Genomic DNA, 19,045 nt, shown 5'->3' with positions numbered 1-19,045 from the left:
GGAAGGGGCGCGCTTGCTTAGCGGGGAGGGCGGGAGAGAGGCGCCACGCCCCAGGCCCTGCTCACCCCTGCTAAGCCACTGACAGGAATTCTATGAGGGTTGGAGTGTTCACTTCGCTGGCCTGCAGTAAAAATCTTTACTGTGGCTTTATAAATGTCGGCAATAATTTTATAGGTTTAATTGGAAGTTGAATATCCAAGTATCTTTATGGGAAACTTGGACCTACTAATACTGGGAGGCTTATAGTGCAGCCCGGTGGGTGACTCGTCAAAAGCGTACAGGTCATTGGTGTGCCGACAATCCCGCCCCGACATTTGCGTGCAGGACATTGATGCGCCGCCCTATTTCCTTCCGTTTGGCCTTCCCGTTTGCACTCCGAGGGGCGATTTGGGAATACACTCCCGCTCTCATTGAGGGTGTGTGTGTGGGGGGGGAACCCCCTTCCCCACTACACTTTAAACTCCTGGTCTTTTCGGATGAACTACAAACTTTAAATATTCCGCTCTGAACTCCCCTCCCCACTACCACCACTACAATGAGGAGGATGCCGTCGCACACCATTACCTCAAACCCCCCCACAAACACACACTCCGCTTGCAATTTGGCCCCAAACTGAAGGAAATAAGACGGCGCGCATTTGTCCTGCGCGCAAATGTTGGGGACAGGATTGTCGGCGCACCAATGTCCTCCACGCTTCTGCTGGCCCGGTGAGGTAAATGCTCTGACACTTATAGAATTCCTATGAGCGTCGGAGCATTTACCTCGCTGGCCCATGCTAAAAAACCTCTTGCGCTGTTAAGTAAAATCCAGCAACTGACTTTTTGCCCATCGTTGGTAATTTAGAGCCCTTTTTACAAAGCCATGACAGCAATTCTGCCACAGCAAATGGACTGAAGCCCTTGAGAAATAAAGGGATTACTTGCATTTACCACAGCAGAATCACCACTGCAGCTTTGCAAAAGGAGTCCTTAGACTGTACCCCAAGCATAGCTACAGCTGTTTTCTCTAGATGAGCACAATATGTTTTGAATGATTTATTTGATTAATATATTTATATGTATGGCTATAATTTGTTTTATGAATGTTATTTAAAAAGTACTTGTCTTATATTGTTTGTTTGTTTTAATTTATGCCTTATGTCTGATTAACAGTTCGCTGCCCTTGATGCAGCCATTCATAGGGTTACAGGACCCAAAGCAGCATGGTTTCACTAGAGACAGATCTTATCAGACAAATCTGATCAATTTCTTTGACTGGGTGGTGTATTTCGATTATAGGGAACCTTTGACACTATTCCATAAAGGCGTTTAATAAATAAACTGAATGCCTTTGGTATGGGTCCCAAATTGATAGACTGGGTTAGATACTGGTTGAGTGAGAGGCGACAGAGGGTAGTGGTCGGTGGAGATTGATTTGAGGAAAGGGATGTTACCAGTGGTGTGCCTCAAGGTTTGCTTCTTGGGCCTGTTCTTTTTAACATTTTTGTAGGTGATATTACTGAAGTGCTATCTGGTAAGGTCTGCCTCTTTGCAGATGATACAGAAATCTGCAATAGGATAGGCCGTCCGAGGAAGAGCCTAGTGAAGCTTGAAAAATAGTCCGGAATTTGACAGCTAAGATTTAATGCTAAGAAAGGCATGGTAGTACATTTGTGCTGCAAAAACCCAAGGAAACGGTGGCGAGATTTTGTGCAGGAGAGTGTGGCATAGTGGTTAAAGCTACAGCCTCAGCACCCTGAGGTTGTGGGTTCAAACCCCATGCTGCTCCTTGTGATCCTGGGCAAGCCACTTAGGGCTCCTTTTACGAAGATGTGCTAGCGTTTTTAGCGCGCGCTGAAGATTAGCATGTGCTAACCCCGCGCTACACAAAAAAAACTAACGCAAGCTCTATGGAGGCGTTAGCGTGTAGCACGCGTGGCAATGTAGCGCACGTACACTAAAACCGCTCGCGCACCTTTGTAAAAGGAGCCCTTAATCCTCCACAATCCCAGGTGTATTAGATAGACTGTGAGCCTGCTGGAATAGATAGGGAAAATGTTTGAGTACCTGATTTGTAACCTGTTCTAGAGACTGGGCTAAAAAATCAAAGACATAAATAAGAGGAGCCGGATTTGGGTGTAATCATAGGTGAAGATCTTAAAGTAGCTAAACAGGTAGAAAAGGCGATGCTGGGCGCATAGGGAGAGGAATGGCCGGTAGGAAAAGGGAAGTAATGATGCCCCAATATAAGACTCTGGATATCTCATTTAGATTCTGTGGTCAGCAGCGATCCCAGATATTCAACGTTGTGCAACTTCAATTAATTAATTGACTTTTAATTGGTTTTTTATTGACTTTTAATGGAGTTGTCAATTAAAATGACAATTAAAGTCAATTAACAAATTTGGAGCTGTGTGCAGAATTTGGCAAGGTACTGCAAGGCATCCACAGTCTAATCTAGGTGTCATTTATAGAGTCAGGCCAATATGTCTTCATTTCAAGTGATTTTCTTGTTGATTCTCTCCCCATGATGTCATTGACTTAAAACCTTCTATTGTATACATATTTTCCTTTGCATTTGGAATATTTACTTTTTCTTTATTTCTAAACAAGTGATTATTCCTTGGAATGTAATTGAAAATGGCTAGGACAGGATCTGTGGGAATACAGCTATAGGCTCACATAGTCCTCATTTTTACTGCCATTAATCTACAGCAGGGCTGCCCAAATCCGGTCCTCGAGATCTACTGGCAGGCAAGGTTTTCAGGATATCCACAATGAAAATACATGAGAGAGATTTGTATACCAAGAAGGCAGTGCAGGCAAATCTCTCTCATGCATGTTCATTGTGGATATCCTGCCAGTAGATCTCAAGGACTGGACTTGGGCAGCCCTGATCTACAGCATGACTGGAGATCTCCTCTACATGGGACTGGCAGGGAAGGGAACAAACTTTGAAATCTCATGAGGGACATCAGAAATTGTAGAAGATAGCCTTGAGCCAGCTTAAATCCTTTCTAAATTGATCTCTTGTCCTTCACCTAAGACAGGCAGTGTTCTGGCATGGTCATATCATGATATCCCTCTTGGTCTTACTCATGGATGAAATATAGACCTCGCTAGATCAAGCTCAGTCAGTTCTGCTCTTGTTACTAGACTTTCTTCAGGTTTTGACTTGGTGAACCATACTCTAATGCTGGCTTCCTATCTTGAGTTCAGGTCATATCAACTATCTTCTGGTTCCACAGTATCTGCCATGTATCACATGACTTATGGTGGGTCTCAGGGATCATTAATTAATCCCGTTCTTTTTTTAACATCTTTCTGGCATCCTTACCTCAGCTTATCCAATTCCTGAGTTGTAATCCCTATTGCCATGTGGACAATATTCCTATTCCCCTTTGATCTGCACCGCCAGGACATCACCACGCTTCAGATCCGTCTCCAAACAATACTGAGTTGGCTGAAAAGAACTGTCTCTTCTTGAATACCTCTATATGTGAGACAATTCATTTTCTTTGTCCATATGTCTCACCCCCATCCCGCTCTACTTCAAGTAAAAAACTTGTCCCTAGCTTTCCAAGATACTGTTCATGTATTAAGAATATTTTTGGACGCCAAGCTCACTTTGAAACCCTAGCTTGATTCAGTTGTCTGTTCTTGCTTCTTTGTTCTCCATTGGATTTGATCAGTTAAAACTTTTCTCTTATTTGTCTGACAGTGCTATGTATGGTTGGTAACCCTTTAGCTGTTGATAAATGAGGCTGAGGTGTAGCCATGGGTGGGTGAAGGTGGGATAGGGCAGGGGCAGAAAAAAATATTGTGCCCACCAAAAATTGGCTGTCTGACTATGCCACTGAGATGAGAGGTTAATTGCCTCGCCCTGTTCCTCATCTATATATTCTTGGGTTCCTTTTCTTCCATGCAGTCTCTGAAACTTCTTGAGACAAGGAAGGTAAGGGATTTTTTTTTTTTTTATTACATTACATTACATTACGGATTTCTATTCCGCCTATACCTTGCAGTTCAAGGCGGATTACAAAAGATTTGACTGGACATTTTCCAGTGAAGATACAATTTTTTTTATTTTTTTTTTGACAGAGGAGATAGCTGGATAGATTCCTAAGGGGATTTAGGGGTTGGATAGTAAAATGACAGTGCCGAACTGTGTGATATGGACAAAGAGAATATTGTTAGAGTAGGTAAGATTACCATCTAATTTTTGGGGTCTGTTTGCTTGGAAGGTGTTTAGGTGGGTTATTTGGGGACGTAATATCTTGAGGTAGGTGAAGAATGGTTAAGATATTTGGATGAATTTTTTGAAAAGCAGGGTTTTGATTTCTTTTCGGAATGTTTTGAAGTCGTCCGATGTTGTCAGCAGATTGGAGATGGTATGGTTGAGTTTTGCTGCTTGTGTTGCCAGAAGGTTGTCAAACAATTTCTTGCGTAGTGTGCCTTTGAGTGGGGGAAAGGTAAAAGGGTTTGGGGTTCTTCTGTGTCTTGAGGTGGAGATCTGGTTTAAGCGGTTGTTTAGGTAGGAAGGGGAAGAGCCATGTAACGCTTTGAATAATAGGCAGTAGAATTTGAATTGAATTCGTGCTTGTATGGGTAACCAGTGGGAGTCTAAGAAGGCAGTAGTTATGTGATCATATTTTCTGAGTGAGTAGATCAGTCTGAGGGCGGTGTTTTGTATGGTCTGGAGTCTTTTTATCATGGTGGCTGGACAAGGAAGATAGAGGGAGTTACAGTAGTCCAGCAGACCTAAGACTAGGGATTGGACAATTAGTCTGAATTGTGCTGGGTTGAAGAATTTTCTGATTTTACGTAGATTTCTCATGGTTAGAAAAGCTTTCTGGGTCGTCTTGTTGATTTGGGACTGCATTGTCAATTATGTTTAATTTAATTTAATTTAATTCTTATATACCACTAATAACCGTGAGGTTTCTAAGTGGTTTACAAAAACGATGCATTAAAGATACAATAAATAAAACTAAATAAATAAGATAGGTATTTGGAAATTCCCTAACTGTTCCAAAGGCTGACAATCTAACTAAAGTACCTGAAGAAACAGTATGAAAAATAAAAATAAAAAGACAGAGGTAGAGATAGAGATAGAAATGAAATATTCCAACAAGTAATGTATTAGTATTAGTGACAGTAATATTCTTGGCTCTTTCGAATTTCAGAAAAGTAAAATGTATTTTATTATTTTCTTTGTAGAACACACAGTTACTGTAGATAGAGCTGCTGTAGCTTCTCTGTTGACTGCCGTGACTTGATATTGAAATTCACAATTGCAGTGAAATTCTTGGAAAACTCAGTGATCTGAAACATACGGTAGTTCCTGTTTGGTGAGGCATAAATCATCAATCAAATGCTGGTTTTGGCAACAATAAAGGTTATACTGAATATATTAGTTTCAGTTGTAGTTTTAAAAATGAGTTAAATGATGCAGTGGCCGATTTAGTCCACTTTTCGAGGTAATATACAGAAATAAAACAAAAACATAAAGGAAATAAGGTAATACTTAAAATTATTAACACCAGACGTCAATTTATTTTTTCGGTAACTGCCCCTCAAACTTGGAACGATCTTCCCATTTACCTGCGGAATGAGCAGGATTTAGGAAAATTTAAAAGCAATTTGAAAACATTTCTTTTTAAAGATGCTTTTAATATTTAATTAAATAGTTTTTAATTTGGTGATGCTCTTGTACTGTGTTAGCTACGAGTTAACTGATTTCCCTAATGTATTTTTCCTTTGTTTTACTTTTCTTTATCAATTGTATTTCTAACCCTTATCCTACCCTATGTTATGAATATACAATATTATGTATTAGTTTTTACCCAATGTTAGTATTTAAAATTTGTTTTGTATTGTATTGTCCTATTTGATTTTATTTAATATGTTCATCGCTTAGAATTGTCCTATTGTCCTATTTGATTTTATTTAATATGTTCATCGCTTAGAATTTGATTAAGCGATTAATTAAGAAAACATAATAAACTTGAAAACTTGAAACTTGAAACAGTACATATTTTATTGGACTAACTCAATGCATTTTATGATTATCTTTCAAAGGTAACCCCTTCTTTTTCACCAAAGCATATTCTGAGCTCCCTTCAAGATGTTCAGAATAAACTGTTTAATTTTTCTTTATAGGATAACTGTCCTCAGCTTCCAAATTCTGGACAAGAAGACTTTGATAAAGATGGTATTGGTGATGCCTGTGATAAGGATGATGACAACGATGACGTAGATGATGAGAAGGTAAATTAAACATCTGTGACTGAGCCATTCTTGACAACTTTTCCAAAAGTTAGGGCCTCTTTTATCAAGCCAAATAGTGCAGGTCAGTGCTGTAAATATACTGAAGTCCTTTAGGGCAGTGCAGATTGAATGTGCTTTGGTGCATTTGCCGCACAGCGCTCGCTTCTCCGGCTTAATAGCAGAGACCCTTAATGTGCAATCACTGCAATGAATGGAGCATTTTAGTTAACTTCCCACATTTCTAACTAAGGTCCTTATGGGAATTACTTCATGCTAATAGTGATATCTAGCCTGAAGTAATTTCAGCATTAAGCAGCTAGAGGTTGATTCAAGAAAGAGCACCAAAATTCAGGCCCTGGAATGTGCGTGCGAAGTGCAAATTCTATTATGGCAGTTCTGTGCGGAATTGCCGTTATAAAAAATAAACAAAAATCTGCAGTTTTGTGCCTAACTTTGGGCTCCCTTTACAAAGCCATGATAGTAATGCTGTCACAGTGAATGCACCGAAGCCCATAAGGATTGAATGGGCTTCAGTGCATTTACCGCAGCTTTGTAAAAGACCCCCTTTAAGCGTGAGCACTTAAATCATGTCCCAGGCTGGCGTAAACAATGTTCCCTCTAATTTTGGGCGGACCCTGTGTGCATGAAAAATATTTCCTGCCCAGGTTTTCAGCTTTGACTCAGTGTGTGTGGTACAGCCTATGTTCACAACAAAAGCCAGCCAAAATTTTGTACTGATAGGTGCATAACTCCTTCTGTTCTATAACATAGAAACATAGAAAAAAGCAGCAGAAAAGGGCTATAGCCCACGAAGTCTGCCCATTCCAAGTATCCCTCCCCCCTGAATTTACTCCCTTAAAGATCCCACGTGAGTATCCCATTTTCTCTTAAAATCTGTCACTCTGCTGGCCTTTATCACCTGGAGTGGGAGTCTGTTTCTATAACCATAAAGCCCTATGACCTCACAATGCAGATTTAAAGAGCTTTAGCCAATAGGAAGAGGAGATGCAAATGTTAAGAGCCTTAGCCAATAGGGAGAGGAGGAGATAGTGGATGCTGTGGCCATTTGGCCTTTATCTGCCATCATAGAAACATAGAAACATAGAAAAAAGCAGCAGAAAAGGGCTATAGCCCACCAAGTCTGCCCATTCCAAGTATCCCCCCCCCCCTGAATTTACTCCCTTAAAGATCCCACGTGAGTATCCCATTTTCTCTTAAAATCCGTCACGCTGCTGGCCTTTATCACCTGGAGTGGGAGTCTGTTCCAATGATCCACTACTCTTTCGGTGAAGAAGTACTTCCTGGAGTCGCCATGAAACTTCCCTCCCCTGATTTTCAGCCGATGCCCTCTGGTGGTCGAGGGTCCCATGAGCCAGAAGATATCATCTTCTGACTCGATGCATCCCGTGATGTACTTATACGTTTCAATCATATCTCCCCGTTCTCTTCTTTCCTCAAGTGAGTACAGCCGCAATTTTTTTAATCTTTCTTCATACGTGAGATCCTTGAGCCCCAAGACCATCCTGGTGGCCGTTCGCTGAACCGACTCGATCCTGCACACCTAACTCCTAGGCATGTCTCTGACCCACCCATGCCCTTCCCACATCTACGTCCTTTGAAGGTGGGTGTGATGGAACTGGTGCATGCAACTTCAGTTGTGTGTGCAAATGTCAATTGGCTCCAATTAACATCCAGTTATTAATTAAGTAGCATGCTCAACTGCCCTTATTTATAACTTTTGCTTGCAAGTTTGCACACTAGGCATACATTTGGGCACGTAAATTTATAGAATCCAGGGACTAATGCAAAAAGAAGCATAAAATGGGCGGGGAAAGGGCAAGCATTGCGTGGCGACTGCACCTTACAGTTAACATGGCGAGAATTGCCGTGCAACCGTTAATGTTTCAAAATAGCTAATGGCATCATTTTTTTCTGTGGCCTTGTTAAGGCATGGAGCTCTGCATTAACTGAATGGGAAGATGTTGGGAATGGCCTCAACAATTAATGCAGAGTTAAATTTCCAAGTTAGCCTGTGACAACGGACATAGGAGCCAACTTTTCAAAAACACTGGGCACCGTCTAGTTTTAGTCGGCAGGAACTATTGTAAATTGGCTCTTATAGAATACCAACCAGCAGAAAAGCATCAACCATGTTTTGATGACTTGTACTATCCCAGTAGAAGTGTGCATAGGTGGAAATTGGGTGGAGAATGCAAATGCATATATAAATTGTTGTGTTTTAGAATTTACCTGTGTTCTGGCTAGCATCCAGGTTTGAGCATTTATATTGGCCATATGGCTGATGTAAGTGATTACAACCTAAATGTAGGCATATTTTCTGCCACTTGTACTAATATTCTAAATAGAAAAGTAGGTGTATACTTTTCTTTATAGATTACACTTGAAATAGGTGCCTTCTTACCTTCTTATGCTAGTGGTGTAGCGAGAGTGAGTAGCACCCAGGGCGTTGGCACCCCTCCCCCACCCTCTTCTCCACCCTCCACCTCCGCTCCTTCCTGACCCCCCCTGCCGTGTCCCCTTCCCTTCCCCCGTACCTCTTTAATTTTCCAGGCGCAAACAGCATCACAAACTTGCTGCCCGCATCATATCGGCTCTCCTGATTATCCTAGGCGTGGGACCCGGAAGTGATGTCAGAAAGAGCTAACACCAACGCGGGCAGAAAGTTTGGAAGGTACTGCTCGTGCTGGGAAAATGAAAGAGGTACGGGGAAGGGAAGGAGCGCACGTGCGTGGCAGGCATCGGCTCCCTTCTGATGTCACTTCCTGGTCACAGGACCAGGACATGACATCAGAAGGGAGCTCAGGTCCAGCAGAGCAGCAAATGGAAGATGCTGCTCATGCCAGTGAACATTTAAAGAGGTATGTGGGGGAGACAGAGGAGCCGGCCCCGGTGCCCCTCCCCCCCCCCACGAAGACAGTCCCCAGGACATTCTGCCTCCCAATCCCCCTCCTTACTATACCACTGTCTAAAGGTATGTGTAAGTGTATAGCACATAACTTCAAGGGGGGCATACATGTTGGCGTAGCATGGGAGGGACTTGGGCATGTCTCTCACTTATACATGCAACTTGCAAAATATTCAGTGACATGCATTGCGTGGCATACTTAAGTGTGACCATTTTCACCTCCCATTGACCTGATATAAGTGGGTGTACCCAAGTTCATGACTGTATTCTATAAGAGATTCTGGGAGCTCAGATGCTTTTATTAAGTAGGTGCTTTCCCCGCAGCATTAGGGCGTCGGGTTATAGAATTGCCCCCTAAAATGGCAATTCCGTAACAGACCACCTGATAGGATCTCTTCTGTAAAGGAACATAACATGTATCTACTTTCCTTTATAGCATACTAGAATAACCGAGTACACACCTCCCCCCCCCCCTAACATTTAGGCATGAGCACTTATACCAGCTATGGAGCTGGTATGTTAGAGCCTAAGTGCTGCTACCCAATTAACTTACAATATTCTATATGTTATGAATGAAGGTTTTAGCCCTACCTATACTGTGCCTATGCTTTGCGCATGTGTATACCTTTCCTCCCTCCTCCCTCCTCTCACCACTTTTGTCTAAGCTCCACTGGCTCCCGATAATCTCCAGAGTCCACTTCAAATGTGCCTGCCTTACTTTCAAGATCCTACACGGCATTCTCCCCCGTTTTATTCCTCTCTCTTGGAATTCCTCTAACCCCAATTCCACCAGATCTACCCAAAAACTGAAACTTTCCTTTCCCTCTCGAAAAGGCGTTTCCCTTGTAGGAAAACTAGGTTCCTCCCTCCCTTTCAGAATCACTGAGCTCTGGAACAATCTTACCTCCCCTCTTAGGAATCTGAGCTCCCTCCAAATCTTCCGTAAACATCTGAAAACCTGGTTATTTTCAAAAATGTAACTCTTCCTCTCTCTGGTTACTCTGTCCTAAATTTTCTCTTTTCCTTTCACTGGAGTTCCTTTCTACCCTAACCCTTGTTAACCGTGTCGAGCTTTGCAAATGTAGAGATGATGCGGTATACAAACCCAAGGATTAGTTTAGTTTAGTTTAGTTTAAAGGAAGACAATTACTAAGCTTTAATAAAATCCTTCATTTCACTGTCCAGATTTCCCCGGACATGCCCTCCTTTTGAGGACATGTCCGGGGGTCCGGGCGGCTTTTCAAAATCTGCCATTTTGTCTGGGTTTTGAAAAGAAATTGCGTCAGGAGGGGGCATCGGGGCATGCGTGGATGCAGCGTAGTGATGTCATGCGCACGTGCAGATGCGTGTGATGTCATCACGTTGCATGCGGGAATGCCTTTTTGCCCTACGAACAAGCAGCGGAGAGGGGCAGGGCTGGGGGTATAATGGGGCGGAGATGGGTAAGACTGGGTGGGCCTGGGTGCAGAACTAGGGGGTTCAGATTTTACTGACATAAAATCTGGTAACCCTAACTGCAGTTTAAAATGCTCAGGTTAGGGACTGCTGTAGTACTTGAATAATGGAACTTGTGATCAATCTCACAATCTGTGTTATTCTGTTTCCAAGGAGCTATCTTAATGGAGTTGGAACTATCTATATAGCACTGATGTGTCTCTTTCTCTCTTCTCCCAGGAAATGCACACCCTCAAACAGGACCCTCCGCCCCCCCCAAAGCCACTTAGAAAAACCCTAGTATAGACACCCACCCACTCTAGAACCCTCAATCAATTGATCCCTCCCCCCAAAGAACACTCCATAGGTCTTTTCTGGACTACCTGAAGCATCGCTGATGATCTTGGAATGGGGTAGAAGCGAGCTCCACTCACTCCTGCCCTTTGAGCTCTGGACTCAGCAGAGTCTCGTTGTATTGCTACAAGGGGTCAGGATGCCTTTTAAGAACCTAGGGGGTTACAGGTACCAATTTGAAACCATAGTCACAAGGAGAAAAAATAGCTTGCGATCATGCCTGTCCTGTTCAACTAGTCTACTAGAGATTGCCTCAGGGAGGGCCTATGGGGTGTGGTGGAGGAGAAGGGGGTCCACTATTCTGGGGAGAAGGGTTCCACTATTGCTATTTAGACAGCTTTGTCCCATCTAAGATGGCTTCTTGAGAACATTGGGCTGCCACCTATAATTCAGGCTTGATATTCAGTTTGCATAATGATGAGTTGCTTTGCGTTTCGTTATTATGCAGTACAGATAACTTAAATTAGAGTGGAGGAGTAGCCTAATCCATAAAGCGATGGGCTAAAAACCAAGGGAGCCCAGTTCAAATCCTATGTAATCTTAGACAAGTCACTTAACCTTCGATTGTGACAGGTGCAAACTCAGACTGCAAGCCCTCAGAAGTAGAAAAATACTTACTGTACTTGACTGTTCACTACACTGATAGTTTGCTAGCAGTGTATAAGAATTAAAATAAATAAAACTAGCATCACAGTGGTATGTTTCATGCGTTTGTCATTGAACACATTAAGAGGCAAATTTCATGCATCATTCCCTTAACAAGCAATAGTAACTTTCTCCCTTAAAGCAGCAATTCTATCATGCTAAAATGTAGATTTTTTTTTTTTTCATTTACTTCCTAAGTAGAGGGACAGTCCTGCATGCAGTAAAATCAACTTACTAAAATGAAATACATTTTTATTCTGTAGGATAACTGCCCACTTCTGTACAATCCACGCCAGTCTGATTATGACAAGGATGAAGTTGGTGATCGCTGTGATAACTGCCCATATGTATATAACCCTGCTCAGACTGACACAGATAACAATGGAGAGGGTGATGCCTGCTCTGTGGATATTGATGGAGACGGTAGGTTTGTGATTTGTCAAAATGGAAATATCCCACCACACAGTGGTGTAGCGAGAGTGAGAGGCGCCCGAGGTGGTGGCACTCCTTCTCTGCCCTCATCTCCGCCCCTCTCACTCTTTCCCTGATCCTACATGCCCCCCCCCTGCTCCTTCCCCAATCCTGCCTGCTGTTCGTGCCCCCCTTCCTTTCCCTTCCCCCATACCTCTAGTTGAAGTTGTTGCTCATCGCGGTCAACAACATGCTGGTGATGGCAATGGGCATATGCGCAAAATAAACACCCAAAAACACCCCAACATTCGAGCCGCCAAAGTCAAGCAACCCCACCGACAACGTAAGAAATGCTCACTCTCTTCTGCTGCGTCACACAATCAACTGACACCCCCCCCCCCCCCAGCAGTAGGAGAAATACCCACACCCTCATGCCACCAAGCAACACCCCTCCTGACACATACCCCCCTCTGGCAGTGGGAGAAATGCCCACTCCCTCCTGCTGCTACCGTCAAGCGACACCCCCCACCCAATACCCCTTCCCAGCAGTGAGACAGATGTCCACTTCCTACATCAGTTGAAAAAAAGGAGGTATTGATGCCCCTGTATAAGACTCTGCTGAGACCTCATTTAGAATATTGTGTACAATTCTGGAGACCACATCTTCAAAAAGATATAAACAGAATAGAGTCAGAGTTCAGAGGAAGGCTACTAAAATGGTCAGTGGTCTACGTATTGGGACAGATTTAAAGAGGAAAGATGGGTGAGGGGAGATATTTTTAAATACCTACGTGGCATAAATGTGAATGAGATGAGTCTCTTTCATTTGAAAGGAAGCTCTGAAATAAGAGAATAAGAGAGCATAGGATGACCTTAAGAGGTGATAGGCTCAGGAGTAATTTAAGGAATTACTGTTTTACATAAAGAGTGGTACACTGTGTTTGAATTCAAGAAATATGGGATAGGCATGTGGGATCTTTTAGGGAGAGAAGGAGATAGTGGATGCTGTGGATGGGCAACTTGGATGGGCCATTTGGCCTTTATCTGCCATCATGTTTCTATATTTCTATTGAATTTCTTGTATCAGTGTCTTCAAGCCGTTACCCTAAATGTTGTTCAACACATGAAAATCTTTCTCTCTCTTATGCCTTTGCTAGAATAAAGTGATTTATGCTTTTTGCTCCTATCTCCTTCCTTCTCCACCCTGTTCCCTCTCTTCCTCCAAATACCTCTTTTCCTCCCATCCCTTGAACCCACCAGCCCAGGAGTGAAAAACATTGGATATTAACAAAAGCGAAGACAGCAGCAGTATAGTAAAATATCTTAAAGGGAAAAGCATAAAACTTGACATGGCCACATTTCAGCGGATGTCTGCATTCATGTTTTCCATTTTATGTTATGCAAATGTGTGACTAATTAGCTCTGCAATGAGGCCAGTCCAGATAAATTGTAATATATTAGCTGTACAGCACCTCCTCCATGATTCACAATCTGGAAGCAATTTAAAGAACACAGCTCTTTTAGAGCAAAAATTTGGTGCCTTTACAGAAACCTTATGTTAAGGTTGTGAAACCTTCCCTCTCTCCCCCCCCCCCCCCCCCCCACCGACATCCCCTCTCCCAGCCTCCATTTCCCTCTATCAATCTTTTCCACTTATTCACTATTTTTCCACAAACATTCTTTATTCAAATGCATTATTCTCCCCCTATATCCATTAGTCCATTAAATTCCTCAGGCATTCTTCTTCCTTTCAATGTCTTTCCTGGCTCTGTAGACCCCCAAGATCCTATTGCCTCATATCCAATGCACACTTCCTCTGAAGAGCCCATTGCTATTTCAACTTATTGCACTGGTCTTGTTGTGGACTACTAATCCTTCTGACTTCCACAGGTATACCGTCAGCCTTCAGGTTTACTAATACAGTCCATGTATCTGCCATTGTTGATGCTCTCCTCATCAAGCCCTAAGCTGTAAACACCAGGGCAAACGGGAAGGCCCATAGTTAGCATAAAGCTAGTCACACCTTGGAGATAACCTCCTGCATTTCACTGTCTTGAAAGATCTCCACTTGCTTTTCTTTCCACTGTATTCACCCAGTCTTGTATGCTGTTCTTACCATCTCCGCTTTAACCAATAAATCATGGAGGCAGGTTACAATGTTTTTTTGCCTGATCCCATCTCCTACAACAAAGTGCTCTATATGCCTTCATCTTCAACTGAGGGATCTTCTCTTGAGTGTTGTGATTTTGCTCCAGGACCTACTGACATATTGTGTGTACCACCTCTTTCCAGATCTGATAAAGTACAGTCTCAGAGACCCCCACTCCCCAAACAATTTGTATGTTACATTTTTGGGTTCCATTTTCTGAGTCTTCAAGCTTTTCTCAAATCTCCTCATAATGTACTATGCTGGTCTCAAAGCTGACTTACTCCTCTTTACACTTTTCTAGCTTGCTTTTAAAGTTCCTGTTGCCATAAACCCAGCTCATTAATCTCTTTCTCGATTTCTTCTACTACTCCCTTTATGTCTTCCTATACCAAGTTCAGCTCATGCTTAGGGTCTCGCATCAGTGCTGTTTGGTCCTTCTTGCATGACACATGCTGTTCAGCTTCTCCTCCCAAACCCACCTTCCCATCCGTATCAAAGATACAGCCTGCTATTTTCTCCGAGTCATCCGTACCTCGTGGCTCCACTCTGCACTCATTAGCTGTCTTAGTTGCGAAATACTGAAATATTTCTAAATTTTTCCAGATAGACATTCTATGGTCTGTTCAAAGGGATAAGTTTTATACACCTTGTACAGTTTATTTTAGACTGCCCCAACAAAGCTTTACCTATATTTTTAACTATTTAATTTTATTTATTTCTAAACATTTAATATACTGCCACTCACAATGCTTCATGGGTTGTTTACAGAAACAGCCATTAAACAAACAAAGTAAAAACAAGAATACACTAATCCAAAATAATGCAAAACAAACATACGGTGAACTACTCTTGACTCAAACTTAAAGGAGAGTCAAAGGGGGAGGGGATGAACAGTACAATGATGTTATCCCGTAAATAAAACTGCCAGTAAATAATGGAAGACATAAGAAAGCAAAACTAGAGACAGGAAATGATCCCAAAATGACCTCAGGAAGGGGAAAAAAAAGTCTCCTGTGGTTACAAGATACAGAAATTAAGAGAACATCATTGAGAAAAAAACAAATCTTCAAGGAAACCTTACATTTGTTTCTTAATGAAGATCTGTAGACAACTGATTCCATAGAATAAGTACCAACAAGTAAAAAACCAAGAAGTGAGAAAAATCAGCATAGATCATGGTGACAGAACGCACAAATAATAGATTGACAGTAGAAGAATGTAGGGAATGACTAAGAATGTATACACTGGCTTCCGACTGAAGCCAGAGTTGTTTTCAAATTTGGATCATTATATTATAAAGTGTTGTTTGGCCTTAGTACAAATTATCTGAAGGAATATTTTGAACTGGCTGTATCTAAATGGTCTCAACGCCTCTTAACATACTTTACTTTCCCTTCTGTTAAGCAATGTCGATATAAAAAAATACTTTGACAGATTATTCTCGTTTCAGGCAGCAGTCAGAGACAAGGAACTTAGTCGGCTGATAGTCAATGCTGTATCATATAAACATTTCAGAAAACTCTTGTTACGTCTGTTTTAAAGATCGCACGTACCTCCCGTTTTTAATAAACTTGAAACTTTAAAACTTATCTATTTGATAAATTTTTGTAATGTAAGATCAGGATTTAACAATCCGTTATTTTGTTGTAATTCCTGAGACTGTCTCAGTTCCTTAAGCTGTGAATCACGTAGAACTAAATAAGGTTATAAGATATTGTAGAAGGCCATAGTAAAGAGCCCTAAGAGGCAAAAGAAGAATTTTATAATGAATGCTTGTATTGATTGGAAGCCAGTTGGTCCGATAGAAGAGATGTAATATGATCAGGTCTCTTTGTCTTGTACATCAATTTAACTGCAGTATTCTGTGCAAGTTGGAGTCTACTGACTGAGTAAAATAGGCACCTAGCAAGAAGTGAGTTATAGTAGTTGAAACGATTAAATAGAAAAGATTGAAGCAGCATCTTAAGATTTCTTCATCATGAAGAGACTTATAGAGATCATATTTTCAGCAAATCACAGTTTGTTTTTTTCACAACTTGGGAAAAATGTTAAGTAAAAGATAAAGAAGTATTACAAAGAACTCCCAGGAAGTGAATCATATAAAAGAGGACCACCAAGTAGCTACTCTGGGAGTGATGTCACTTCCTATTCCATAGTTGTCATTCTGAACTTTTCTTTGAGGAGGAAATAATTAGGGTTTCAGAGATGCAGTATAACATAAGCCTGCTATCTCTTTTGAAGCAAGAAAGTATTCTTAGCTGCAATCTTGATTCCGCTCTTGTAATGGCACAAGTTCTATAGCTTTGGCCTAGAGTAGAAAGTGGACTTTTTTTCTGCAAAAGACTGATATGTTTGGAAGGAGGTTGTGTCCATGATAAAAGTTGATCCAGAAAACTGACGATGAATCTGAGACTGAGCAAGAGACACTTGCTTAGGCTCAGCCCTTTCTCTTTACCTTGGGGTTATAGTGCAGTGATCTTGCTGAAATCATTTCTGGTTAAAAAAAAAAAATCTTTTATGGATTAATAACTATATTGAAAGAAGTATGCCTAAGAACATAAGAATAGCCTTACTGGGTCAGACCAATGGTCCCATCAAGCTCAGTAGCCCATTCTCACGGTGGCCAATCCAGGTCCTGGCCAAAACCCAAAGAGTAGCAACATTCCATTATCCAGGGCAAGCAGTGGCTTCCCCCATATCTTTCTCAATAACTGGCTATGGACTTTTCCTCCAGGAAATTGTCCAAACCTTTCTTAAAACCAGCAATGCTATCTGCTCTTACCACAACCTCTGGCAATGGTTAACTATTCTCTGAGTAAAAAAAAATTTCTTCCTATTGGTTTTAAAAGTATTTCCCTGTAACTTCATCAAGTGTCTCCTAGTCTTTATTATTTTGGACGGAGTGAAAAATCAATACACTTGTACCTGTTCTACTCCACTAAGGATTTTGTAGACCAATCATATCTCCCCTCAGCCTTCTCTTTTCCAAGCTGAAGAGCCCTAACCTTTTTAGTCTTTCCTCATATGAGAGGAGTTCAATTCCTTTTATTATCTTGGTCACTCTTCTTTAAACCTTTTCTAGCACCGCTATATTTTTATTGAGATAAGAAGACCAAAATTGAATGCGATGAGGTTGCACCATGAAGTGATACAGGGGCATTATAACATTCTTAGTCTTGTAAACCATCCCTTTTTAAAAATAATTCCTAGCATCCTGTTTGCTTTATTGGCCGCCGCTGTCGTACATTGGGTGGAAGGTTTCTCTACGAGAGAAAGGTCATCAGAGAGCGATTAAATAGGGGGGTGGGTCAATGGTGTGGGCAGACTCGATGGGCCTCGGCCTTTTTCTGCCGTCACTTTCTATGTTTCTATGTTTCTATCGTATTGTCTACAATGACACCCAAATCCTTTTCTTGGGTGCTAACCCCCAGGGTGGACCCTAGCATCCTGTAACTGTGATTTGGGTTATTCTTCGCAATGGCCATTACTTTGCACTTGTCCACATTAAATTTCATCTGCCACTTGGATGCCCAGTCTTTCAATTTCCTAAGGTCTGCCTGCAATGTTTCACAATCTGCAGAAGAGCTGATGCAAAATACTGAACTGCTGAGCGATAATGAAAAGTGGAACAAATTATCTTTAATACTGGTTGATTTGTTTGTTTTAACCTTCTATCCAAAGACAGTCTCCAGTTCAAGAATCATCTAATAACTTGAAGTGAATATCATGCAGTCTGTAAGCCTGCAACTATGTTAAGAGTCTGGCTAAAATTTCAAATGCATCATAAAGCTCCTCTGATAAAGTGAGCGCCAGTACAGATCCAGCTGGGTTTGAGCTTCTGCAGAAAGAGCTGCAAAAATTTTGCACCTTCTGAAAGATGATATGCATCTACTGAATGATACAGAGATAATGAACAGCAACTTGAGCAGAGAACATAGCTCCTTGGACAACTTTCCAATCAACTGGAGCCCTTTTCTGGAGGAATTTTAGAGAAATCTCAGCATTTCTTTTGCCTTTCTTGTGGCTGCTTCAGCCACTACTAATGAGTGTGACAGATGGACCTTATTATATCCCAGAGATAGATGGACTTTACATTTATGACTAATTGTTTGGAAACAGTCTGAAGAGTTAGTATATTTTACCACATATGGAACTGCTGATTCTTGAGCATGCCATGGAGTAAGCCACAGTCATTTTGGGGGTCTCTATATATTTTAGAAGGACAAAGATGTTAGACGTCGGTTCTGTTTCCTCCCCCTAAATTTGGATGTGCCTATTACTGGCAACTTGAGCCGCCAAAATCAAGCAACCCTCCAACTGACAGCGGGAGAGATGCCCATGCTCTCCTGACACCAAGTAACACACACCTCCGGCAGTGGGAGAGATGCCCACTCTCTCCCTTACCTTGCTTATAATGGCTGGCCGGAGGGATGCCTATGTCCTCCGGCCAGCAGGCCCACCTCTTCAAAATGGTGGGGATGCACAGGGGAGGGGCCAAGGACTCTTATTTGCCCAGATACCTAAGGCCCCACCCAGAGGAGTGGCCTTATACAACCTGGGCCAATCAGAGCCTTAGTTCCCTCTCCAGTGCATCCCAGGATGCACCAGGGAGGGGAAGGCCTGCCATTTTGAAGAGGCGGGCCAGCTGGCTGGAGGTCGTAGGTATCCCTCCAGCTAGTCAGTGCAAGCAAGGTAAGGGGGAGGGGCGGGGGGTCATTGGAGGCACGGGGGGGGGTGTTGGGGAGGGGTTTCGTGGTGGCGGTAGGAAGTCTATTGTTCTAATTTGGTAAGGATGGAGGATGTGAGTTGTTCCGTCTGTTGGGTGAGTGAAGTTAAGGGGATGATGATGGTGATGTCATCAGCGTAGATGAATGATTT

General features: G+C 42.1%; 1 protein-coding gene across 1 annotated transcript in view; it reads left to right on the top strand.

Moving 5' to 3' along the window:
* Nucleotides 1-19,045, top strand: part of THBS2 (thrombospondin 2) — a 285,177-nt gene that overhangs the window by 183,448 nt on the left and 82,684 nt on the right. The window contains exons 15-16 of the mRNA XM_033937149.1: nucleotides 6,141-6,248; nucleotides 11,871-12,030. Coding sequence (XP_033793040.1) covers nucleotides 6,141-6,248; nucleotides 11,871-12,030 — 268 coding nt within the window. The remainder of the gene's footprint in view (nucleotides 1-6,140; nucleotides 6,249-11,870; nucleotides 12,031-19,045) is intronic.

The sequence above is a fragment of the Geotrypetes seraphini genome, chromosome 3, assembly GCF_902459505.1.
Source record: "Geotrypetes seraphini chromosome 3, aGeoSer1.1, whole genome shotgun sequence".
Lineage (NCBI taxonomy): Eukaryota > Metazoa > Chordata > Amphibia > Gymnophiona > Dermophiidae > Geotrypetes > Geotrypetes seraphini.
This window is presented reverse-complemented; position numbering and strand designations above follow the sequence as displayed.